At 33.2% G+C, this 26,255-nt stretch overlaps 1 protein-coding gene across 1 annotated transcript; it reads left to right on the top strand.

Moving 5' to 3' along the window:
- The first annotated feature begins 19,570 nt into the window (after window positions 1-19,570).
- On the top strand, window positions 19,571-22,145 carry LOC105793575 (protein LURP-one-related 15). Its single transcript, XM_052620344.1, is given in 4 exon segments — window positions 19,571-19,861; window positions 19,864-19,951; window positions 20,032-20,260; window positions 21,875-22,145. Coding segments are annotated over 4 exon segments (648 nt in total). The 5' UTR covers window positions 19,571-19,671; the 3' UTR covers window positions 22,016-22,145.
- Window positions 22,146-26,255: the final 4,110 nt, after the last annotated feature.

Here is a 26,255-nt window from a genome sequence, read left to right as displayed (position 1 = left end):
ATGTTCAAATAAATCTCAACACGTATCAAATAATATCAAAACAATTCATTATTTCACATGTTTACTTACCTCGGTGCAAAATATCGAAATTTTGCAATTTACTCCACTACTTTCTCTTTTCCCCGTTTGAGGTAGTCTTCTTGTCTTTCTTGATCTATAATAGCAAATTTAACTCATTTAACGTTCACATTTATTAAAATAATCCACCACCCAATTTTTTGAAAAATTACAATTTTGCCCCCAAACTTTTGCATAATTACAGTTTTGTCCCCAAGCTCGAAAATTAAACTTCATCTCTTATTCTTTTGTTTTATGACATGCTGAATATTTTCCCTTCTATGGCAACATCAAATTCTCACTCTAACACATACTTTTGAACATTAACTATTTTTACCGATTATGTCAATTTACCCATTTTCGTTTAAAATCGCTTAGCAAAAGTTGTTTAACATAATTTCTAGCTTCATATTCCACCATAAAACAACAAAATAAACACTTTTCACCTATGGGTATTTTTCCAAATATAAACCCTAACATGAATTAATAGTAAAACAAGCTAAACCGAGCTATGAGGATTTCAAAAATGCAAAGAATATTAAAAACGGGGCTAGGATGCACTTACTATGAGCTTGAGAAAGCAAAGAAACCCTAGCTATGGTGTCCCTTAAAATTTGGCAGCAACTTATGGAGAAGATGATGATTTTTGTCATCTTTTTCCCATTTTATTCATTTTATTACCAAATGACTAAAATGCCCCCATTTAAAAAAAAATCTATTTCACCCATTTCTTATGTCTATTTTTGTCCATCAATTACTAATGGTCTAATTACCACATAAGGACCCCCAACTTATAATTTTATATCAATTAGACACTTCTAACATATAGAACTCAACTTTTGCACCTTTTACAATTTAGTCCTTTTGACTAAATTGAGTGCCCGAACGTCGGAATTTTTGAACGAAATTTTTACGAAATTTTTTTGTAAAATTGTAGACCATGAAAATATAATAATAACCATGTTTTTCCTCGCCGGATATGTGGTCCCGAAACCACTGTTCCGACTAGGCCCAAAGTCGGGCTGTTACATGCCATAACCCAGTTATGGTCTTTTCATTAGAATGTCATAGCCCAACTATGGTCTTACATTTAGACACTGCCATGGTCCAACCATGGTCTTATCCTTCAATTCATTCTTTGCCACGGAACGATCGTACCCAATCCTGCATTCTACTCGTTTTAAACATTCAATTCAATTTTTATATTTGTACAATAATCTTAATTTCAACAAAAAAATATGAATAAATATATTATAAAATTCCTAAATTAACAAATAATCATGAAATTTTAACCATATAAACTTACCTGGGTTGGATTGTAAAATTGGTAATAGTTTAGAAACTACTCGGCTCATTTGCCTTTTTCTCATTGATCTACGAGCTCTTAATCTAGAATGTAAAAGTTTTCATTCATTAGCATATATTTCAATTTCAGTTTACTCCACAATGTATACCTCTCAAATTTCAAAATTACACAATTACCCTAACTTTTATAGTTTTTGCAATTTAGTCCCTCACCAATTAACTCATCAAATGAGAGAACTCTTCTCAATTAACACTTTATCTAAATATTATAAGCTATTACACAGCCCTTAATAAATAGACTTTAATACCAAACCCTAAGATTTAATCTTTTTGAATTTGGTCCTAAAATCAATTTCTATTGAAATTACTTGATAAAATCTTCATATAACAAAATTAAAACTTCAAATCCATGTTAATTCATCATAAACATCCAGCACTCATCAATGGTAACTTTCAAAATTACCCATAGAATAAAAACTAATCAATTAGATAGTTGGACCTAATTGTAAAAGTCTCAAAAACATAAAAATTTCAAGAGAAAAGCAAGAATTAAACTTACATGAAGTAAAAATGAAAAAACCAACTTAAGAAGCTCTCTAATGGCTATTTTTGGTTGAGAATTGAAGAAGAATTGCCAAGAAATCTTTAGATTTCTTTTTATTTAAGCTTAATTTTACCAAATTTACAATTTTACCCTTAAATCACCTAATTCCAAGAATTTTTTCTGCTTATGCTGCCTCAGTCAGTCCTTGGGTGTCTAATTGCCCTTTTAGTCCTCCCTTATTCACCATTTAAGCTATTTAACCACTTTAGCAAGTTTTGCACCTTTTTCAATTTAGTCATTTTTAATTAATTAGCTATCGAAATGATAAAATTTTCTAACGAAACTTTAATACTACCTTAATGACACTCTATAAATATTTATAAAAATATTTACAGCTTTGTTTATAAAATTGAGGTCTCGATATCTCGTTTTCAAAACTAATTAATCTAACAAATATTTCTAAAGCATAATTCACTAATTCATAAGCCTTCCTAAATTCACAATCAACTCATAAACACTATATAATAAAATTTACAAGCTCACTTGTTGAATTTAGTGGTTTCGAACCACTATTTTCGACACCACTAAAAATTGGGTTGTTACACTTGGTTTGTAGGTACCATGAATTATTTGGTTGTTAACATCTTACCAAAAAGGTTCACTCATCATTAAAAGAAGTGATTCTTTGCTAATGGAAAAAGCTATTTTTGGGAAGATCATTTTCTTTTTTGTGTGTGTGCAGATCAGGTAATTCGAATGTGTGTTACGAAACCGGAAGCGAATAAAATTTTGGATAATTGTCAGTTGAGATTGATAGGAGGACACTACAGTGGGATTAGGATAGCATATAAAGCACTTGAATCAAGATTTTATTGGCTCACACTATTGAAAGATGCTAACAAGTATGTTACTTCTTATGATAGATGCCAAAGAATAGATAACATTTCCAAACGTAATGAAATGCCTCAAGCTTACATGCTTTCTTGTGAAATTTTCAACATTTGGGGTATTGATTTCATGGGACCGTTTCCTAGTTCTTATGGTAATAAATACTTACTGGTAGCGGTTGATTATGTTTTGAAATGGGTTTAAGCTCAACCTTTTCCAACTAATGATGCTAGGGTGGTCATTAGATTTCTTAAGAAACTATTCACTCATTTTGGAACACCTCGAGCAATCATTAGCGATAACATTTTTGTAACACTCAATTTGATAAAATTCTTAAGAAATACGGTGTACATCATAGAATAACTACCTCTTATCATCCTCAAACTAGTGGCCAAGTTGAAGTGTTGAACTATGAATTGAAACGCATCCTAGAAAATACAGTAGAGACAAATAGGAATGATTGGGCTGTAAAATTAGATGACGTTTTATGAGCTTATAAGACTGCATATAAAACACCCATAAGAACATCCCCCTACAGACTTGTTTATGGGAAGAGCTATCACTTACCATTAGAATTCAAACATAAGCATTTTGGGCAATAAAATTTCTGAATTTCGATCCTAAACTGCAGGTGATAAGAGACCGTTACAACTAATGAGTTAAACAAAAAGTGAGCAAATGCTTACGAGAGCTCGAAATTGTACAAAGAAGTAATGAAGAAATGCCACAACACTCGTTTAAAGCAGCCCAAACAATTCACAGTTAGAGATTGAGTGCTTTTATATAATTAAAAGCTTAAATTGTTTCGGGAAAGCTAAAATCGAGATGGTCAGGTCCTTATGTAGTAAAAACCATTTTTCCCTACAGTACAATAAAGGTAGCACATCCTGAATATGACACATTTAAGGTAAACGATCATCGAATCAAATATTATATTGGAGGTGATATTAATAACGAGATAGAGGAGCTCTGGCTCTAAAATTTGAATCAATCGTGAGTAAAAAGGGACAGTTGAGCTTCGACTTTAAATAAGCGCTTCTTGAGAGGCAACCCGAGTGTTTCAATTTTCTTAATTCCCTTAATTTTATTGCATGTTTAATTTATAAAAAAAAGTGAACCACATGGTTGGGACTGGTACACAGCCTGGCGACTTGGCCGTGTATGACACACGGCCTAGACACATGGAGTATCCCAGGTCGTGTGCATATTGGAGCTAAATTTTTCCAATTCTTTTGCGACACACACAACAATAGAAAGTTACACGGTTTGAAGACATGGTCGTGTCTTAGGCCGTGTGTATACTAGAGTAAGTTTTCTTAATTTATTTCAAAAAAATGAGTTACACAGGATAAAGACACGATTGTGTGCAACACATGGCCAGTCACACGGGCGTGTGTGAGACCGTGTGCCCTGCACGACTGCTCACACAGGCATAGGAGAAGCAAAGGGTGCTCTTACATGGCCTGGACATATGGGCGTGTCTTAGGCCATGTTGAAACTGGGCTAAATTTTTTTTTAGTTATTCGATTGACTCACGGGCTGAGACGGAGCACACGGGCAAGGGACAAGGCTGTGTGCCTAACACGGGCCTAAACGACTGTGCCCCCTTTTTTGTCACAACTAACCCTAATCCTTTTTTTCACTTTTACTTCTTCTTCCCCTTTTTGCTATTTGCGTTATTTTCTCCCCTCTCTTCCCACCGACCTCCTCGTATTTGGTCTGACCAATAGCTCACCACTTCACTCTTTTTTTCCTCACATGAACCTCCCTTTCCCTAATCTCTCTCCCTATCCGCCCCCCTCGTCACACCAGCCACAATACCCAACCCCCAAGACTTTTCTATTGTCCCCACCAGTCTCCGTTCACCCCTCCTCATTACCGATCACTCGACGTCCTTTCACCATCCCTCACATCACCATTCTAACATTCCACAACCACCAAACCAATACACTATAGCCCTAAATTTTCCCCTTCCTTTTTCCTCCGTCCCTTCACCGACGTTTCCACCCTCCGTCTCCGTTCCACCCCCTTCACCTTCCCCTTTCATCCCCTCCTCTTCGAAACACCACCAGGGCCCTGTCGTTCCTACTCACACCGCCATACTCATCTCCACTACCGTCTGCAAAGCCACCCACCACCGTTTGGTCCCTTGTTCTTTCTTTATATTATTTATTTATATTATTTTTTTATTTTACTTTACTTTATTTTTCTTATTATTATTTTTCTATTACTTACTTTATTTTTCTTTTTCTTTTATATTTATTATATTTAGTTTATTATTATTATTATTAATGCAATGCTAGTTTAATAGGTTGCTGGTTACACCTTTGTTTAGGATTAGATTGCTAGATTTGTGTATATTAGTTATTTACTATTTTCATTATTATCTTATTATAACTTTGCTCTTATTTGTTTAGTTAGTTTAATTAATCATTTTATTTAATTCATGTTAGCTTCGATTTAGAAATTTTCATTTTTAGATAGCATCTACTAAATAGGTGTTCGTTGTGCGCACGAGTAGATTGGGCAACTGTCTTCATTGTGTATTTCATACTTCGACTCTTGTAATTTGTTTTGGGCTTGCTTTGATTTGTTTTACTCGTTCATTGCTTGGCGTAGTTGCTCGATTAGCTTATTGAAGCGACTGATTCTTTCGGTTATTTGATATATGGACATCATCTGTTATTGCAGGTACACCATGACAAACATGCGCGATAAAACTAATGTTATTGTCCCTGAGTAGGACCTCATACTTGGGCCTATCCTTTGATGCCCGCCATCCTTTTCTACAGTTTCCACAGGGTCCTCATAAGGACCAATATCAGCTTTCCAAGCAAAGACCCTTGGGTTTAAGGTATTGCATAGTCTGGGAGGCATTACAGACAGTACACTTTGTCAATAAAGTATGTGCACTAATCGAGACAACTCCATGGGATCGACTTTTCTCCACTGTCGAGCCTACCTACTCGGAGCTTACATTAGAATTATGTTTGACCTTTTTCCTACAGCAGCGATACCGACACATGATGAGCCACGCACCATCTCGTTTCGATTGGATGGTACAACACGTTATCTAAGCGTCTCGAGCTTCGGTGCTGCCCTTGAACTTTACTCCAATGAGTTCAAGAGCACCGAGGTATTCCCTACCTTATATCGACATATCCATCTCTCACCATCTCTTTGTTAGATTGATATTTTTGGGATGATGATGCCATATAATCTGAGTTAGTCAAAGGCCACATGTTTACCTCCTACCTTCCGTTTCATTCATGCTATTCTCGCACACACACTAACGGGCAATAAGGAGAGTATCGGGGTCGTTAGTACGACTAACGCCTACTTTTTTTGGTGTATGACACAATTGCACCCCATCAATGTGGCCTACTTTGTCGCTCTTGTTTGCCACCACTAGATCGAGCGTAGTAGGAAGGGTCGTATCTGTTTGGGCCCTTATGTGACTCATCTTGCACGACATTTTGGCCTCATTGATTCTTCGGAGTAGTCATCTTGATTTATACTGGTTAGACAGATGATCCCGTAAGGATTATCCGTTATGAGTCACATGAGGATGATCTAGCGACAGCGTGGCGTAGGTCCTTCTCAATATATATTGTCTCATTTCGACCCTCAGGATGAGCTTGAGGACTTTCCTGACGATGATCTTTTTCTCCATGAGGATCCACCTGTTTCTCCACCTTTGAGTCACTCTATTGCTGCTTCTACCATTACAATCGAGGATCTTTCTAAACAGTTCACTCATTTCGAGCAGCGATGCTTTAAGCGATTCGATAGCATTGACGTGACTTTGCAGAAGATATGTCAACAGCTTCATATTTCTCCTACTGATCATGTGTCGCATGATCCTGATGCACCTTACAATGATGATCTCTGATCTACTTTCATTTTATTTGTTTGATTTATTTTATTTTTAGTTAGACTTCTCTATTCTGGCAATTTCATCCATATTTAAGGTAGTTTCAATTCTCTCCCTCTCTTTTCATGTTGTGCTTATTCTGTGCTTTTATCTATTTGTACATTGAGGGCAATGTACATCTTAAGTGTGGGGAGGTTGTTTATATATTTGTGATAAAATCCTTAAATTACTTGTTGTGTTTAAGTAATTTCCTCATACCCTCCATTAAAGTGAATTTTTAAAAAAAATTTGGAATTTTTATTGATGTTGTTTTTGCATTAATTTGTGGATATTTGTGCATTGGTTGATTAAGTCTCTAAGACATGAAAGAGCCGAGCATGATAAGTTAATTTTCAAAAATCATATTTTAGGTTATCTCCTTGAATAGAATTATTATCTTGAAATTTTGAAATTGCAAGTTTGACATCAAAACCATAATTTTTTGTGAGCTTTTGATCCTATAGAACATATATTTTATTTCATTCTCATTTTATTATTGGTTATGGTTGTGTCAACTTGAATTGTTATTCTAGAACTTGCTTGGATTATCCATGTCGAGACCATACCATTGATTTGATATACTGAAATGATAGAGGTACTTAGGTTTTAATCCACTTAACCTGTAAAAAGATTACCTATTAAATTAACCCTTAGTGAACCCCATTGATCCGAACACATTTTTTTATTAACCCATTAATGTTAACCTATAACCCATATATTTGTTGTAATTTTTTCCCATTTTATTGACTCTATTTTTGTCGAGATTTGATTTGGTTAATTGTCTAACTATGTTTCATTTTTCTTGAATTACTGAATTTTATTCTTGTTCTAAAAAAATGAAAAAAAACATATATATTTGATTGAGCTTGAATCGTTAGTTGCATATTCTATTGAAAAGCTCATTTTTATTCTTGATTAGTCTTGTTGATGTTAACTATGTTAATTCAACAACTGATTATTTTTTCTAGTTTGGTAACTTATTAACTCGATCTCGATTATAACCAACTTTTTTGGCCTTTTCCATACCCTTAACCTAAGCCCCATTACAACATTTTAAAGACCTCCTGATTGGTGTGTCATCTCATTTTATAGTGGTGGATATTTGATTTTTAAGCAAGCTTATGGTAATGACATTTCTCGTTTGACTGTTGAGTGCTTAATATTTGAACCTTAAACACTTTGAATGCCTTAAGTGAATCTTTAGTGAGGATGTTAATTCTTGTTGATTTTGAATTTAAGGTAATTATTTAGATAAGGGGAGAAACATATATTTTTACGCTTTAAAATTTTTTCTTGAATCTGTTTGAATCTTTAGTGTCCTTGTAGTCGAATTACCAATACATGATTGTTTGCGAATTATCTTGAAACATCAGTCACGCTTCTTGTATTCTGAGTCCCCTTCCTGTATGCAATGGAGAAATCATATCCAAGCATCTTTGCCACTCATTTTTGTTGGTAAGGGGTGATGGCTTGTTGGTTAGATAGAAACCAAAGGCTTTGCTGATCAGTCCTAATTTGGAAATGGCATCCAATCAAATAAGGATGACATTTCTTAACTACTAGAATCACTGCCATCATCTCTTTATCATAAATAGACAGGGCTTGATGCCTGACACCTAAAGCCTTGCTGAAACATGCTATAGGCTTCCCCTTCTGCTGCAAAATTGCCCCTACCCCTTGCCCACAAACATCAATTTCCATACAAAATTCTTCCTGAAAGTCAGGCAGGGCCAACACAGGTGCTTGGCAAATAGCTTCCTTAAGGTGTTGAAAGGAAGATTGGATAGCTTCATCCCATTCCCAAGGATTTCCCTTCTTGAGAAGAGTGGTTAGAAGAGCAGTTATAACCCCACATCCTTTAATGAACCTTCGGTATTAACCAGAAAGACCAAAGAAACCCCTTAAGTCCCTTATAGATTGAGGAGTTGGCCAAGTAAGAACTCCTTCTACCTTGGACTTATCCATGCTAACAGTGCGAACAGAGATGATGTGGCCTAGATAGTCCACTTGTGTGGTACCAAAGCTATACTTAGACCCTTTGGCATATAGCTAATTGTCTCTCAATAAATGAATAACCTCCCTAAAGTGGCTCAAATGGTCTTGCCAATCTTTTGAATACACGAGAATGTCATAAAAAATCCAATACTGACCTCCTGAGAAATGGCTTAAAAACTTGGTTCATCAATGCCTTAAAACTAGATGGAGCATTGGTCAAGCCAAAGGACATGACCATGAACTCACAATGTCCCTCGTGTGTTCGGAATGCAGTCTTATGGATGTCTTGTTCCTACATCTGAATCTAGTGGTATCCTGACCTAATGTCTAACTTAGAAAAGAAATTGGCCTTTCTCAGCTTATCCAATAGCTCTTCAATGACAAGAATAGGAATTTTATCCTTGATGATGAGCTGGTTGAGTTGTCTATAATCAACACACATTCTCCAGCTCCCATCTTTCTTCTTAACCATAACAATTTAGGATGCAAATGGACAGTTGCTATCTCTGATCACCTCTGCTTGCAGCATCTCTTGGACCAACTTCTCAATCTCAATTTTTTGTACAGTAGGGTACCTGTAAGGTCTCACCCTCACCACTTGTTTACCATCTTAGAGGGGTATCTTATGATCGTGTGATCTGTTAAGAGGAAGGCAGTAGGATTTTGGAAGACATCATCAAATTCTCACAAAAGATCCTGCAAGTCTGGAGGTTAAGTAACCAGTGGAAAGGATAAGGCCACTTGAGTGCAAAAAGAGAACAACATTGGACAAGGGCCATTTGTTACCATACTCAAATATTTGGAAAGGTGGTCACTAGATACATGTTGAAGGGCTCCATGTGGTATACCCTTAAGAGTACATTGTTGGCCTTGATATTAGAATTGCATGGTCAAGGAACTATATCCATTGGTTTTTAATGTTATATAGATTCTAAAACTAAATTATTTGCCCTCAAAACGCATGCTTTAAATAAAAGCCAAAAATTGAGCTATTAATTGTGAATTTTGGGATTTTGAGTCAAAACTTGGTTTCAAAGTGTTTTTCAACTTATTTTAGCTTGATTGGAAGGTTTTGAAACTTACATTGAATTTTCGTTAATGGTTTCCCATGTTTTAATGAATTTTGTGAAAATTGCCTAAAAGATGCCGAAAAATGTTGATACCTTAAATTAAGTAGATTTATCTAGTTTGAAGGTTACAAATTAGGCGTAGATGATTAAGTAGATGAAAAAAATTGATTTTAATTAAAAAGGTTAAGTATAGGTCGAGATATTAGAATTTAAAGTTTGTTGTATTAATAGTATAAGTTACATGGGAACTTAGCTTCAGCTTGTGTTTTATTTGGTTTGAATGGATTTTTGGTTGATATTTAACTATGATTATTGTATGATTTTTTTGTGTAAAGCTTCAGATTCGTTAAAGCCTGCTACGAGCGAGGGAAGCATTAGTTGAGCTTTCGGTTTTTTGACTAAAGCATAAAGTGATGAGTGTATGGAATTGCTACTCGTAAACATGAGTCATAGTTATTTGGAAATTTAGATGTAGCCTAAATGCCTACTCTAAGTTCTGAGTGTAAGTCTTCTTGAATCTATAATTATCTTGTGGTTATGTATTGTGCATGAAATGTGATAAGTGAGTATGGTGATTATTGTTTAAAGTGTAAATGTATTCATGAAATGAATGTGTAATATATATGCTATATGACTATGCTAATGATTTGCAAAAGATGCTAATATACAGTGACAGTGTATGGATAATCGGTAAGTAATATGTGTTGTTTTAAGATATTTTGGCCTTGTGATCTTGGAACCATTGGATATAGTTGGCATGCCATAGGATTATGAGTACTCATTTATATGTATAGTGGTTTTGGGCGTTGAGACCCTAGGACATGTTTGGTGGGATAAGGGAATAAGAGCTAATCTCCATTCAACGGGACATGTGAGGGGCAATATGGTGAGCGTTAGCTATATGCTTCACTTTTGGGACTTCTTTAACTTAATGAGTCTATGTGGTGTAATGGAGATCTGTGTATCCGATGTGTAATGATAAAACTCACTATATGTTTCATAACGCAAGTGCCATCTTATCCCAATTTATCATATTTTATGTAATTGTGTGGAAATGTTCTATGCTTGATTGAATATATATGTGTTATGAAAATGACCTATTAGACGATGCATGATTTAACACTATATGATTTTAGACTTAAGAATGAGGTACATGTGAGTAAATGATTGGTTGTGTTGCATGATGACATGTTTGCGTTGTAGAAATTCTTGCATTCACTGAGCTTATTGAAGCTCACCCAATCATTTTAACATATACAAATTAGTGACGTCATTGTGTGGGCGGTGTGGTTTCTGAAGGAGTGATCCAAGGAAGATTCATATATTCTCATACGTGTTCTTTCAGTCATTTTGTATTAGGAAATAAGGCAATGTGGTAGACTTGTTTAGTGCCATGATATGTCTGGGTTATTTACCGACTTTGTTATTTTTTTGGGGAATTTCTGAGTTTATATATTTGCTTACACTCGTGAACTTTAATGATGGCTTGATGTATCTTGTTTGGACTCGTTTAGACGATTTAAACTGATAAATTTAGTCATAGGATGATTATTTATCGAAGCAAGTGATGCATGATACTTAGCATCTGATTTGGAATAAGTTTATTACATATGTATGCCCCATTTTGATGTCCAGGGGTAAAGGTATCGATATTCGAGACTTAAAATTGACACCTCTGTATTTTAAAACTTGCAGGGAGTCAGAATAGAGATTTGGTATTGATACCTTATCTCGAGTATCGATACTTGGGGCTAAAGTATCTTTTTTTCGTAATTGGTACCGATAATTTTCTATTCTTCATGATTTTGGTCTAGAAACAAAATGCTCTTTTGGTATCATTTTTCCAAGTGGTATCGATGCCACTCGAGGAAAATATCAATATCTGTATATCAGTATCGATAGCTATGGACATTTTTATGAAATTTTGCTAATTAGCCTTTATGCATGTTTTTAACTATATGTAAGACTGATTAACGAATGATTTGTATGTTACAATGTTAATTAACTATTTGGACGACTTAAATCTTATTCGGTTTAGCAAAAGATTATCATTTTTCTTGGATCTAGTTTCCTAATTGATGTATATAAGACGAGAAGGTGGTGTGGCATCCCGTATCTAGGCTTGGTGACCAGGCCGGGTATAGGGTGTTAAAATATCTTATTAGTCTAGAAGTACTTGAAAAACTTGATATTTGTCTAATGGATGTTGTTACATACTATTTGTATGGTACACTTCGATAGTGAAATTTATTTAAAATCCCAGAAGGATATAGAGTTTCTTGGGAAAATTGGTCTATTAGATTAAAAAAAGTTTATATGGATTAAAACAATCTGAACATATGTGGTACAATCATTTTAGTGAATATTTGTTGAAAGAATGTTATAGAAACGATCCAATTTGTCCATGTGTAGGTCTGGATCAGATTTTGTGATAACTTTTTTTTATGTTGATGAGTTTAATATTATTGGAACTCTTGAAGAGCTTCAAAATGAAGTAATTTTAAAAAAAAAAGAATTTGAGATGAAAGATCTTGGGAAAATAAAGTTTTGTCTTGGCTTGAAGATCGAACATTTAAAAGATGCAATTCATGTCCATCAATCAACTTATATAAAAATGATCTTACAGAAATTTTACATGGATAAAACACATCTATTGAGTACCCCCAATGGTTGTATGATCCTTAGATGTGAATAAAGATGAATTTCATCGTTGTGATAATGATGAAGAGTTTCTTGTTCCTAAAGTACCATATCTAAATGCCAGAAGGGCATTGATGTTTATTGCAAACAACACAAAACCTGATATAGCTTTTAGTATGAACTTGTTAGCAAGATTTAGTTCTTCTTCAGTACGTAGACATTGGAATAAAATTAGACATGCTCTTAGATATCTTAGAGAGACCATTGATATGGAGTTATTTTATTCAAATAATTCAAAATCTCTATTAGTAGGCTATGTTGATATTGGATATTTAACGGATCCACATAAAGGTCGATATCAAATGGGATATTTATTTACATGTGGAGATAGTGTCATATCATGGCGTTCAACAAAGCAGACATCAGCCGCCATCTCTTCAAACCATGTAGAAATAATTGTAATGCATGAGGCAAGTAAGAGTATGTTTGGCTAAGGTTATTGACCCAACATATTCAGAAGAAATGTAATTTGCCTATTGTCACACTTGAAAATGTTAAAGGTTTGGTATAATGAAAATATTGAGTGTTAAATTAGAAAAATTTTATGTTTAAACATGCTCTAGTATGATTATGAGAGTCTTACGGACTGATTGATAAATGGTTAGAATTTAAGTTCAGTATCGTTACATTAGAACTAAGAGTTTTCTTTTAGTGAAAAACATTATGATTACGGGTATTAATAGTACTGACCAACTTGGGATTAAGGGAAACAGTAGTGAAATGATTATATATGGGAGGAAAATTTAAGATTTATGTTTAATTCATTGAGCTTGTATTGATATGTTTATATTTGCAGCTAACCTTTCGAAATCTCTTTGCATGCAAATGAATTATGGTTTTCTTACATATGAAGGCCTCCGTTTTGATCTTGATATGGTTATTTTGTTTAGCTAATCGAGAAGGAGGAGGCTCAAGTGATAAGGAAAAGCTAAACAGGTGTAATCGGTACCAACTTTCAGTGTGTTTACTGGTGAGTTCTTGAACTCAGTTTCTCATTGGTTATTTTATTTGTTTTAATATTGTGTTGCTTGGTGTGTTAGACTCTAAGTTATTTTGATGGTGGGGAATTGTTCTATGGTGGGGTGCTTGCTATAGTTTTAATGCATGTTTAGTGTTGAGATGCAAATGCATGTTTGGCTGTAAGTATAAGTTGGATGTTTTGATGAGCTGTTGCTAGTAAAGTCCTATCAAATATGATATTTTTGAATGACTAGTCAGGTGATACGTATGGTATGATTTTCCTTGTGTTATTAAATAACATGATTAGTTGAATGCTTGTTATATGTCAATCGTGTAAATAAATTACATGTGGAGATTAAAGGGATGTATGGCGGATAAAAGATGAAGATAGGTCATGTTGTGCATTCTGTACCAGTGTGCCACATGTTATCTGGCTTTGCGAAGGTCCAATGGATCGTACAGAGAATGTATATGCATGATATTTGACTTTGCAGAGGTTCGTGCAGATTGTATAGAGAATGTATATGCATGATATTTGGCTTTACGAAGATTCAGTTGGATTGTATGGGGATATATCCGCGCAAGAAAATGAAAATGCTACAAGGTTTCTTTGTAAATATGAGACTTTGTGGAGTCTAAGGCTTAAAGCCTGATGTTTATAAGCAAGTCCATGGCCATGATATATTTAAGTTATGGAAGTTCGATTGACTTGTTCTTTAAGTTTTACGTCAAATTTATATGAGGGAATTCACCATACGAATTTTGTGACAAAATCCGCATATGTGAGTCTGCCATACCCATGAATCTTTTTCTATAAATCCTTATGCATGACAATCCACTGAACTTGTTCTCTAAGTTTCTTGACAAAGTTATATGTGGAATTCCCTCATTTGAAAGTCCACGGAACAGTCTGCGTATAAGAATCCACATTTATATATAAGTATTCACCTATGGATTCACATGTATGAGTCTGCCATATTTGAGTTCACATCCATGAATCTTGTATATAAATCTATATGTATGGCATTCCACTGGATTTATCTTTATGATTCAAGATTTGACAATCTGCTGATCTTATATTCATATTTCAAGTTTAAGATATCAAAGAGACTATCATTCATAAGAGTCAGAATGGATTATGATCCAAGTAAAAGACCGCATGAGATTATCCTTATGTTCAAGCTACAAGAGCTCCTATAGGTTATTTTTCTTAATCCAAAACTACAGGGATTTTCTTTCATATAGGAGTCCACCAATAATTATCTTTAAAACATAAGTCTGGCAGTGACTATCCGCCAAACAAGAGTTAGGTAATGACTACCATTTCAGAATGAATTCACAAGTAAGAATCTGCATATATGAATTTGTGATGATGATTCCATATATAAAGGATTTGCAAGTATGGTATGCAAGTATGCGTTTGCCATGCTTGAGTTCACGTTTTCTAAGACTTTAACTGTAAATTAGAAGGTAAAAATTATCCACATGTGAATCTCCATGCATGAGTTTTCTGAAATCAATCTGTCATATGTTAGTCCATAATGATAATAATTGTTAGGGTAATAAGCACATGTTTTGCAAGAAAAAGAGGTAATTATTCATCTTGTAAAAAACCAGATCAAATGGGTAAGCGAAATAGTTCCCCATTGTAGCCTAGAACACGAGCGATTGAACGGAGGATTGTAGTAATGTCGCAAGTGTACGAATTTTCAAGTTGAGCCAAGCAAGGGAGGATAAAAGTATGTCAGGAAGATGTGCGAACTATATTTGTGCAAATGATGTGAGACAAGATCAAACACATGAAGTTCTAACTTATAGTTTCATGAACAATATGAATTATTAGAAACTCGTTAAGTTCAGTTAAGCTTTCTTAGTTCTTTTATGTTTCTACATATATTGTTAGAATTGTGTGACCCAAATTCTAAGAGATTTCTTGCAAGTCAAGTTAAACAGAAATATATTTTCTTTCTAGAAGATTTAGTATTTATTAGTATAATATATTTAGCATTTATTAGTATAGTTTATTTGACTTACTAATTTAGCCTATAAATAGGCTCTTTTACAATCTTAGAAATATGACACACCCATTAGATTAGAACTCATAACACATTCAGAGAATTTTGTGTTTACGTTTTCGGGTTTTCTAGTTTAGTTTTTATCTCCATCTTTTGTACTCTTCATTCTTTTGCCATTATAGTAAAATTATCTTTGCCCGTGGTTTTTTCTCCTCTTTAGAGGGGTTTTTCCACGTTAAATTTGTGTGTTCACCTTCTCAATTTCTTCTGCTATTTTTACTTATTTGTTACTTAATCGGGACGATCCTAACAAGTGGTATCAGAGCTAGTTTAAGTTTCATAGATCAGCCCGTTTAGAGATGGCAGCAATAAGGTTTGAAATTGAGAAGTTCGATGGTGAGACAAATTTCAATCTGTGGCAAGTTCGGATGATGGCAATTCTAGTTCAAAAAGGCTTGAAAAAGGTTGTTACAGGGAAAAAGCCTGAGAATCTAAATCAAACAGAATGGGAAGAGCTTGATGAAAAGGCCTTATCTGCAATCCAGTTGTGCCTCACGAATACAGTATTGCAGGAGGTATTGATGGAGAAGACCTCATTCGCCTTGTGGAAAAGGTTAGAAACTCTTTATGCGACTAAGTCTCTGGCTAACCGTTTAGTGTTGAAACAACGTCTATTTACGTTTCGCATGAACGAATGTGAGCTTCTTAAAGATCATATCAGTCAATTCATTACTCTTTTAAATGATTTAAAGAACGTTGTGGTTCATATTGACGATGAAGATCAAGCTATGCTATTATTGTGCTCTTTACCCTCTTCATACAAGTCTTTCAAGGAGACCCTGATTTATGGCAGAGACAAACTCTCGTTCGAAGATGTGAAGGGTTATTTGTTGAGTAGAGACAAACTCGACAATGAGTTTGGTTTGAATAGCAAAGCAGATAGGCAAGCTTCCGTTTTGGTAGCATCAAAGAAACGAGACAAAAGGTGTCGCTATTGTAAAAAGTTAGGTCACGTCAAAGCAGATTGTTATAAACTGCGAAATAAAAGAGCTGCTGAGAGTAACGAGGAAGATGTAGCTGGTGCTAATTTGGTCGATGAAGGCGATGACGATTTCTTGTTAGTGTCAACGAGCGATAATTCCAAGCTTACGTTTGAGTGGATCCTAGATTCAGGATGTTCTTTCCACATGTGTCCCAATAGAGAATGGTTCTCCACATACAGTTCAGTTGAAGGTGGAGTTGTGCACATGGGAAACGATTCATCTAGTAAAACAATCGGTATTGGTACTGTTAAAATTAGGATACACGATGGGATGATTAGGACACTCTCAGATGTCAGGTATGTACCTGATATACGAAAGAATCTCATCTCCTTGAGTATTTTAGACTTGAAAGGATGCAAAATCAACATCGAGTCGAGCGACATTAAAGTATCTCGTGGAGCTCTCGTTTTGTTAAAAGGTAAAAGAATCGGCAGTCTTTATATTCTGGAAGGTTCTACAGTGACCGGTGAAATCGGACGTCCCTCGTTTGTTACAGAGTCAAAGTCAACTCATTTGAAGCGGAGGCAACTTGGTCATAGGAGGGAAAAAGGTATGACCGTTTCGTTGAAGAGAGGTTCTCTTTTGGATGCAGGTTTTGAAAAGTTAGGGCACTGTATTCGTGAAAATCAGACCCGGGTTAGTTTTGATTTATAAAGGCACAAGTCGAAGGCTAGAAGTCTTCCAGCTTCTAAGCATAGATTCGACTCAGTTAATTCCCTGCATAGTTCAAGATAGGCCCGTGGCGGGTTTTGGCAAAGATGGCATTGAAAGAATATATTTTCTTTCTAGAAGATTTAGTATTTATTAGTATAATATATTTAGCATTTATTAGTATAGTTTATTTGACTTACTAATTTAGCCTATAAATAGGCTCTTTTACAATCTTAGAAATATGACACACCCATTAGATTAGAACTCATAACACATTCAGAGAATTTTGTGTTTACGTTTTCGGGTTCTTTGTTTTCGGGTTTTCGGGTTTAGTTTTTATCTTCATCTTTTGTACTCTTCATTCTTTTGCCATTATAGTAAAATTATCTTTGCCCGTAGTTTTTTATCCTCTTTAGAGGGGTTTTTCCACGTTAAATTTGTGTGTTCACCTTCTCAATTTCTTCTGCTATTTTTACTTGTTTGTTGCTTAATCGGGACGATCCTAACATATATGAATATGTTATGATGATTCCGCATATAAAGATTTGTAAGTATGATCTGCAAGTATGCGTTCACCATGCTTGAGTCCGCGTTTTGAAAAACTTTAAGTGTAAATCCGTAGGTAAAAATTATCCACGTGTAAATCTCTATGCATGAGTTTTCTGAAATCATTTCGTCATACGTTAATTCGCAATGATAATAATTGTTAGAGTAATAATACGCACATGTTTTGCAAGCAAAAGAGGTAATGATTCATTTTGTAAGAAATCGAAGCAAATGGGTAAGCGAAATCATTTTGCATTGTAGCTTATAGCACGAGTGATTGAAATGGAGGATTGTAGTAATGCTAAAAGTGTACAAATTTTAAAGTTGAGCTAATGTAAGGAGGATAAAAGTACACCAGGAAGATGTGCGAACTATATTTGTGCAAATGATGTCTAACAGAAGATCAAACCCATGAAGTTCTAACTTATAATTTCATAAATGGTATGAAATATTAGAAACTCACTGAGCTCGTTTGAGCTTACTTAGTTTTGTTATGTTTCCAAGGTGTAATGGTTTATATGAGGAGTTAAATGGGATCAAGCCAGATTTCGATCAACCTTAGGTGAACTTATGTTCTTAACTATAACTTGCATATAGTGGGGCGACCTAGAGGTTGAACCTCAGGGTCAAAATTTTCTTTTTACAACTAAATACATGCTATAGTTTTTTTTATTTACAGCAAAGAGAAATTAATTAAAAATACTAGAACTATTATTGCTAAATTTTCATAAGCCCACTTGTTAAGACTTTTGACCTAGAAACTGGTAATTGTGTTTTTTATTATCATTTCAGTTAACTAAGTTAAGTATGATTAATAAAAGCATATTTGGCGATTTTAGTCATGTTATTTTTCATCTTAGTTGCAAATTGTTTATAGTTTGTTTCGGTGCTATTGTGACATATTATATCTGAACCCGTTGATTGAGTTGGGTATAAGGTATTACACCTTTACAAGAAAAGATTTCAACTATCTTATATGAAGATAATGCAACATGTATAGCACTATTGAAGGGTGGTTACATCAAAGGTGATAGAACAAGACATATTTCACCAAAGTTATTCTTCACTCATGATCTTGAGAGGAAACATGATATAAAGTTCAACAAATTTGTTCTAGTGATAATTTAGAAAAGAATAACACATGTAATTGGTTAAAAATTTAAAAATTAAATTGAAAAATTAGTTAAAATTGGCTTTCATATTGAGTACTCAAATAATTAGTTTAAAAATCAATATTTTTTTTCATATTCTTTTAATAAAAATGAATTTTATTATGTTTTGATTCAATTTCATTTTGGTTTTTATAAATACAATATTTTCTTTTAATTTTCATATTTTATATATTTTAAAGTTTTTAATAATTATTGTTAATTTAAAATTTTAACTTAAGCTTTCTTTTAATAAACCATTGAAAATAATTAAATTCATTTTTCTTTTTACACATATTTAATAATCTAAAATTAAAATAATATAAAAGAATTTTTCTAAAAATGTAGAAAATAAGAAGTAAGAGCTACTTATTTGAGAATATTTTCAATTAATTTAATACTATTTTACTATCTTATAAAAGTTTCCGTTTAAAATTTTATTTTAGAATAAGGTGAAATGTTTAAAATTAAAGATAAAATATAAAATATTTTTATAATTTAAAATCTATATTTACCAAGCAATCTATTTATATTTAGTAATTAACTTTAAAAATATATCAAATAAATTTTATAATTTAAATTCAATACTTATTTTTAGATACTTAATTTTTAAATTATCAAACACCTACTTATTTAAGATAAGTAAATGATTCAGTTGAAGCTTTTTTTTCTTTTTGGTCCCTTATAGTCAGGATCTTGGAATTTTAGTACGTTTACAATTGTCAAGAGGAGAGGTGAGTTGACTGAGTTCGTGGGTACAAATTGAAGATGTAAACCGTATACAAGATCAATTGAAGAGTTCATCTTCATTCATCGGCTACTGCAGTGGTAGCTAGATGGAAAACGTACAGGAATATCCTCCGCCGGCTGCACCAAGTGCTTACCCACCTTTGGCTACTCGCGTTCCCGTGATTGAGCCTGAATACTGCTATCCTCAACCAGTAGATCCGGCTGTCGTCAGAAAGGTTTTGACCATCAGTGAGGGCAAATTTGCTGTCAGTGACATCAATGCCAACATCATGTTCAAATCAAAGGCAAAATTTTCAGCATCCATGATCGTCGCCTCTTAACCGATGCTGCTGGAAATCCCGTTTGCACTCTTCGACACAAGGTTTGGTTTTTGTTGTTCAAAGTTTCTCAGACATAGCTTTATTTCAACTCTACATATAAATATAGCTACCTTGATTTGTTAATAGATAAATGACTGTCCACGATAGATGGCAAGTATTCAGGGGGGAAAGCACGGAAGAAAAAGATCTGATGTTCACAGTGAAGCGATCATCAATGATCCAACTCAAGACCAAATTGCATGTGTTCTTGGCAACCAACCCAAAAGAGAATGTTTGTGATTTCAAAGTGGAAGGAAGCTGGCTGGAAAGATCCTGTATCATTTATTCCGGAGAGTCCAACACTATTTTGGCTCAGGTACTTAACACTCTCTTCCTACGATTTATTTACACATATACTCTAGTATCGCACACCACAAGTATAAAATAATTTTATATAAACAATAACTTTTAAAAGTTTTTTCAACTGAATTAATTTTCTATCTATTCATACTACCAATTCAATAAGAGGTTTAAATAATAATATAATTTTTGTTAGATATATTTTATGTAGAAAACTTCTTGTGTGATTATGAAACAAAATGGTTTTAGGACTTGATAATGACAAGATTCAATAAATAAATGTTGAGATAATGTTATTTTAATGTTTAAAATATTGTTACTATTATTTTATTATCACTAAATTTGTTATTATATTTTAGTGACCAATCACAACTTTTGTAGTAAATTCTAAATAAACTTTAAGATAATGATAATAATTAGAATACGAGTTTTGAATAAAAATAATGATGTGAACATAAATAATTGGTGCTTATCATATAATTTAAATAAAATTTTCTAATATAAATATTTGTAATTTAAGCATTCAAAGTAAGAAACAAAAAAGCTTGTTGAGGCTAAGGATGTATTAAATACTCATTGGAAGGGTAAGTCTAGTGGTGATATGAAGAAAAATAAGATTGGAGAACAACCGATTGATAAAGGAAGTGTTGATCATGTTTTTATTTTATATAAAATGGAGTAAGGGTTATTAACGTATTTTAGACTCAAATTTTATCATATACTTGTATATTTATTTAGAGATTTATCAAAGTATAAAATAATTTAAATATCCTCTATATAATATTTGTTACTTTGTAAAATAAATGAACTTTGATAAATTCACCAAAACTTGGGATTTGATTGATGGGTGACAAAATTCAGTCAACTATACTAGATTTTGTCACACTTTCAATTAAAATTGTATGTATAAAAAATAATAATTGAGTTATAAGTGAACTGGTAAAATAGTTCAATTCTTAGGTATTACATTTTTAGTTGTTTTATTTAAAACATTTCATATAAAAATAGTAAAAGAACAAAATGTCAATATATTAACATTCAAACCTTAATTAAAAGAGGAATTTTAAGTAAATTTTTTATTGAATTCATGTTGAGTTGACTAGTGAAATCAACTCAACAGAATAATTTAAATATGTACTAGATAGATAGATAGATAGATAGATAGATAGATAGATAGATAGATAAATTGATAGATAGATAGAGGTGAAAGTATCTAGGAGATCCAAGTATTATAGAGACTATATCAAATTAATCTCTCGATTCTTGAATGGATCAATTTAGTCCATGTACTACTAAAAGAATCAAATAAGTTCAAATTGCAATTGGGTTAACATTTGTTGTTTGAAAAATATCATATTTTGTTTAACAAAGTTAATATTTTTTAAGCTTTTATGGTTTTGTAAATGATTTTTTATATCAACTGCAATTGGAAAAAATTAAGATATTTTACTTAAAGTAACGTTAATTCTCTTTCAATTTAGATTTATTTAATTATGGATTAAATTGAAGAATTTAATAATAGATAATCTCCCAAGTGCTTTAACCGATAGATTAATATTTGTAAGATTATATTAACATAGGAATAATGATATTTACATGTATGTGGGTTCTATATGTGTGAGCACTGCAGATGCACAAGAAGCACAATGTTGAAAGCGTATTCCTTGGGAAGGACAAGTTTATGGTGACGGTATATCCAAACGTGGTTTATGCCTTCGTGGTGGCTCTTATAGCCATCCTTGATGGGATTAACCACGACTATGATGAGTGATCACTCATTAAAATGTTCACTATAATATGTTGTTATCTACATGTTTGACTTCGGCTTGTTTACTTCTTTTTGTCTTACTAGTGAGCTTTCACTATTGTAACATATTAAGATGAAACCAGACTGATCTTAATTTGTGCATTCATCAATAAGAACCTTAGCTAATTTATAACTGAGTAGTATCTAAACCTATACATATATTAGAACCCAACATCTTCAAAATCTGATAGATTTTTGAGTAATAGTTCTTAGGACCTAACATATTCAAATTTTAGATCGAAGGAAGATTATACTAAGATCTTGTTATTCTAATGTTGTAAATTTATCGAAAAAGTAATTAATTATTTTGAATAATATAAGAAGAATTAATTAAATTTGGATAATAATAATTGATAACTTTGGGTAAGGACTATTTTGGAAATTGCAAGAGATTATGGGGGACCTAAAGTGCATTTTCACCATTGAGTTAAAAGGACTTGGAGGCAATTAAGCCACTTAGTGTGTGTTAAGTAAGAGTCATTAAAAGGTTTAAATGACACATTGTGGCTAGGTGTCAAAGTGTGTAATAATTAAAGGAATTTTGGTAGCAGGTGGCAAATGACAGTGATACCAAGAAATCCCACCATAACATACTAATTGGGCTGGATGAGAAGAGTGAGGCTGCAAACATTTTGCTTCGTTTTGGTACAAAGAGAGAAAGGAAAATTATACCTTCAATAAATAGGACTAAATTGCAATTTAACCCTATCATTGGGTAGGCAAAAGAATCCGTGTTAGCGGTGAGTCTTATTGATCAAATACGACTTAATGACACCTTGAAAACTAGGTCTCAAAGTATGGGAAATTAAGAGAATAGTGAAGCTAGGTGGTAAAGAATTTGGAAGCCAACAACCCCACAAATCAAGGCACTCACGGCTAAATGGATGAGAGATTGATGCTGAAGAAATTAGCTAATATTTGACAAAAAGAGAAGGTGAAAAACTAAGGAAAAATTAGAGAAAGCCTAGCTATACATGAAGGAGGAAAAAATATATATTTTCATCAATTCTAACCTATGATTGTAATGAATCCACCTTATAGTTTAATTAGTATAGTTCATAATTGAAGGAAGTTGTACAAGTGAGGAGATTGGTGGTGGTAGAAGCCAAAATTTCATACCCAAATCATTAAGGAAGATAGTAAATTAAGTCTAAATTGTTTAATTTTTACTTCTAAGACTAAATTCTATGTTACTTAGGATTGGTGAATAAGTATGATTATGTGTGTAGCTGTGTATATGTATGTATCTTGAGGAAGGGAATTGTAGTAAAGTCTAAATGACATCTAGATATGACAAGAAGAATAAGTGGAAAGTGTTAGAAAATTATGAATTATGTCCATTTACTCTTTACTAATATTAGCTACTTGAAGAATTAGAGTTGAATTAAGTCTTAGTTGTGTTATGTGATCAAAAGGAAGAAATTGGCACTTTAAAAGAAGTAATACTCCAATTGGGTATGTGAATTTTACTCATCTTAAACATTTGTAATTATGTTTAACATATGAATTTTAAAAGTAAGTTAAAATGTCAACTTAAATATAAATGACATGAAAATTGATGTTGGAGTTAAGATTTATCAAGCATATAATCTCACAATTTCGTGATAATAATTTTATATTTTAAATTAATACATTTGATACATCACAAAATTAATTAAAATTTGGTTAAGACAAGTGCACATATCAATTAATAGTATAGTTACAGTGAGCAAATATATTGTTCCCACGAAGACTAAAAGTACTAGTAATTATCATCTTTCTATTATTGAATCGAATAATTCGAGTGATTGATTAAAAATTAAGATCAACTAAATTAATTACTAATGAACACGACAAAGAACAAAACACGAAAATAATTGATTAACAACCAATAAGCAAAACAATACCTAGGAAAGAATCTGCCAAGATTTCATTTGTCACCATCAATCTAAATTACACAAATTTTTTACTTAGTATCTTGATCTGAAGAAATCCCTAAATTATTCTAATATCTCTTTCGAGAAAAAGAGCAACTGACTCTAGGTGATTCATTGAAATTTATTTCTAATTAAAACCCTTATTATCGCATTACCTCGTAGTATGGATTCCCCAATTAGATTTGACTCTAATCTGGTAGATTTATGTCATCCTATTTTTAGGATTGCAAGCAACTCCACTAAATTATGCAAGATCTACTCTTAAACAGGGTCTATTCAACCTTCGATTTACGCACATTGAACATGGATTAATAATCTCGAAATATTAAACCAAGAATTAAGCACACATAATTAAGAATAAGAAACTAAGTCTTAATTACGTAAAATAAAAAAAATCAAACGACAGAATCCATCATAGGGTTCATCTCCCTAGGTATTTAGAAAATTAGTTCATGATTGAAAATAGGAACATCCAAGATATAATATAATTGAAAGAAACAAAGATGCTCATGATAATTTCCAAAGAAATCAACTAGGAATCTTCAATATTGACGAAAATATGCTTTAAAGTTGGCTTCAATGATGTTTTTCGAGTTGTTTTCTTGAATATTCTATGACGGCTCCCTCTTATCTTCTAATTTTTGTCATATATACGTCTTAGAATGCCCGAAAACCTAAAAATCATGATTTTTCAAAGTTCAGTGTGAAATCCCGTGAAACTGACATGGCCTACCACATGCTCGTGTAGGTTGCACATGTTGGATTTGCCTGAAGTGTAGTATTGTCGTCAATATAAACTTGTTGTAACACCCCTAACCCGTATCTGTAGCCGAAATATGGTTACAGAGTATTACCATAAAATCGTAACTTTAAAACATACATTTAGTACCTCAATATAAATATGGCGTAAATCATTCATCTAAATGCATATCGTCCCTTATTCAAGCCTTCGAGGCCTTAAAAACACTTTAGAAACAATTCGAGACTAAATTGAAATCATTCAGAAAGTTCAGAAAAAAGTTAGAAAATTTGAACTGTAGAGGTCACATGGCCATGTGACTCACATGACTGAGACACACGCCTGTGTCTCAGAACGTGTAACATTTGAAATAGGGGCACACGGCTGTGTCCCAGTCTGTTTTCGTTCTCGTGTAACTTTCAAAGTTGGGTCACATGGCCAAGCCACACACGCTTGTATAACTCTCGAAATGGCCTCACACGCCTGCATGCTAGGCTGTGTAACTGCCTGAATTGCAAACCTTAAAACCTACAGGAGACACATGACTGTGTCTCATGGCCGTGTGTCACACACGACTGAGTTCACGCCCGTGTCTCAAGCCATGTGGACATGAAATTGGCCAAATTCAAGTCATTTCCATCACCATTACAAGCATGTACCTACAAGATTTGCACCCATAACCAATGCATCACAAACATACCAAACATGCATAAAATGACCAATTCAAATGACCAAATCCATTCAACCAATATGCCATATAAGGCACATCAAAAGCAAGCATACAAACTTATCTATACACATGCATATTTGACCATTTTTCAATCATAAACATTTAGTCAAATACGATTTCATAACATACCATAGTTATGATCAATAGAACTTCTACATAAACATACCACTTTGACCATTAAAACATGAATTAAAACTAAACCATAATAACACATACCAATAAGGCACCAAAAGTACAACAACCAAAATAACATATACATGCCAAACTTATCAACTCACATCAAACACAAGACTACCTATACATGTCATTATAACATTGGCCAAAACATCAAAAACTACTGATATAATCGCTGGATAGTGTGATAGATCTCCAACAAGCTTCTAAACTAATTGAGCTTCCGATTATCTATAAAACATAGGAAAGAAAACTACGTAAGCATATAATGCTTAGTAAGTTCGTAAAACATGAACATAACTTACCATTTCAATGCATAACCTTAAAATTTAAACATGATACAATCCAACCATAAGCTTGGCACAAGCCTAAGCATCATTAACAACACATGTTAGTGAATCAACTCATAATTCACTTGAATTAACATAAGGTAAGCTAGGTATACATGAACATAATGCTTTTGAATTCATCCTTTCCATGAACATAGATATACATTCATTGATCATTTTCATTTCATACATTTTCATAGATTCATGACATTGTTCATTTGAACACTTACCATTCCTTTCCTTTTCATGCCCGTTGAACCATTTACAATAACATCAGATACGTGGGAAAGCTCACACGAAGTGTGCTAAACATATA

Source organism: Gossypium raimondii, chromosome 8, assembly GCF_025698545.1.
Source record: "Gossypium raimondii isolate GPD5lz chromosome 8, ASM2569854v1, whole genome shotgun sequence".
NCBI classification, from domain to species: domain Eukaryota; kingdom Viridiplantae; phylum Streptophyta; class Magnoliopsida; order Malvales; family Malvaceae; genus Gossypium; species Gossypium raimondii.
Note: the sequence above shows the minus strand (reverse complement) of the source record. Positions and strands in the feature narration are given on the sequence as shown.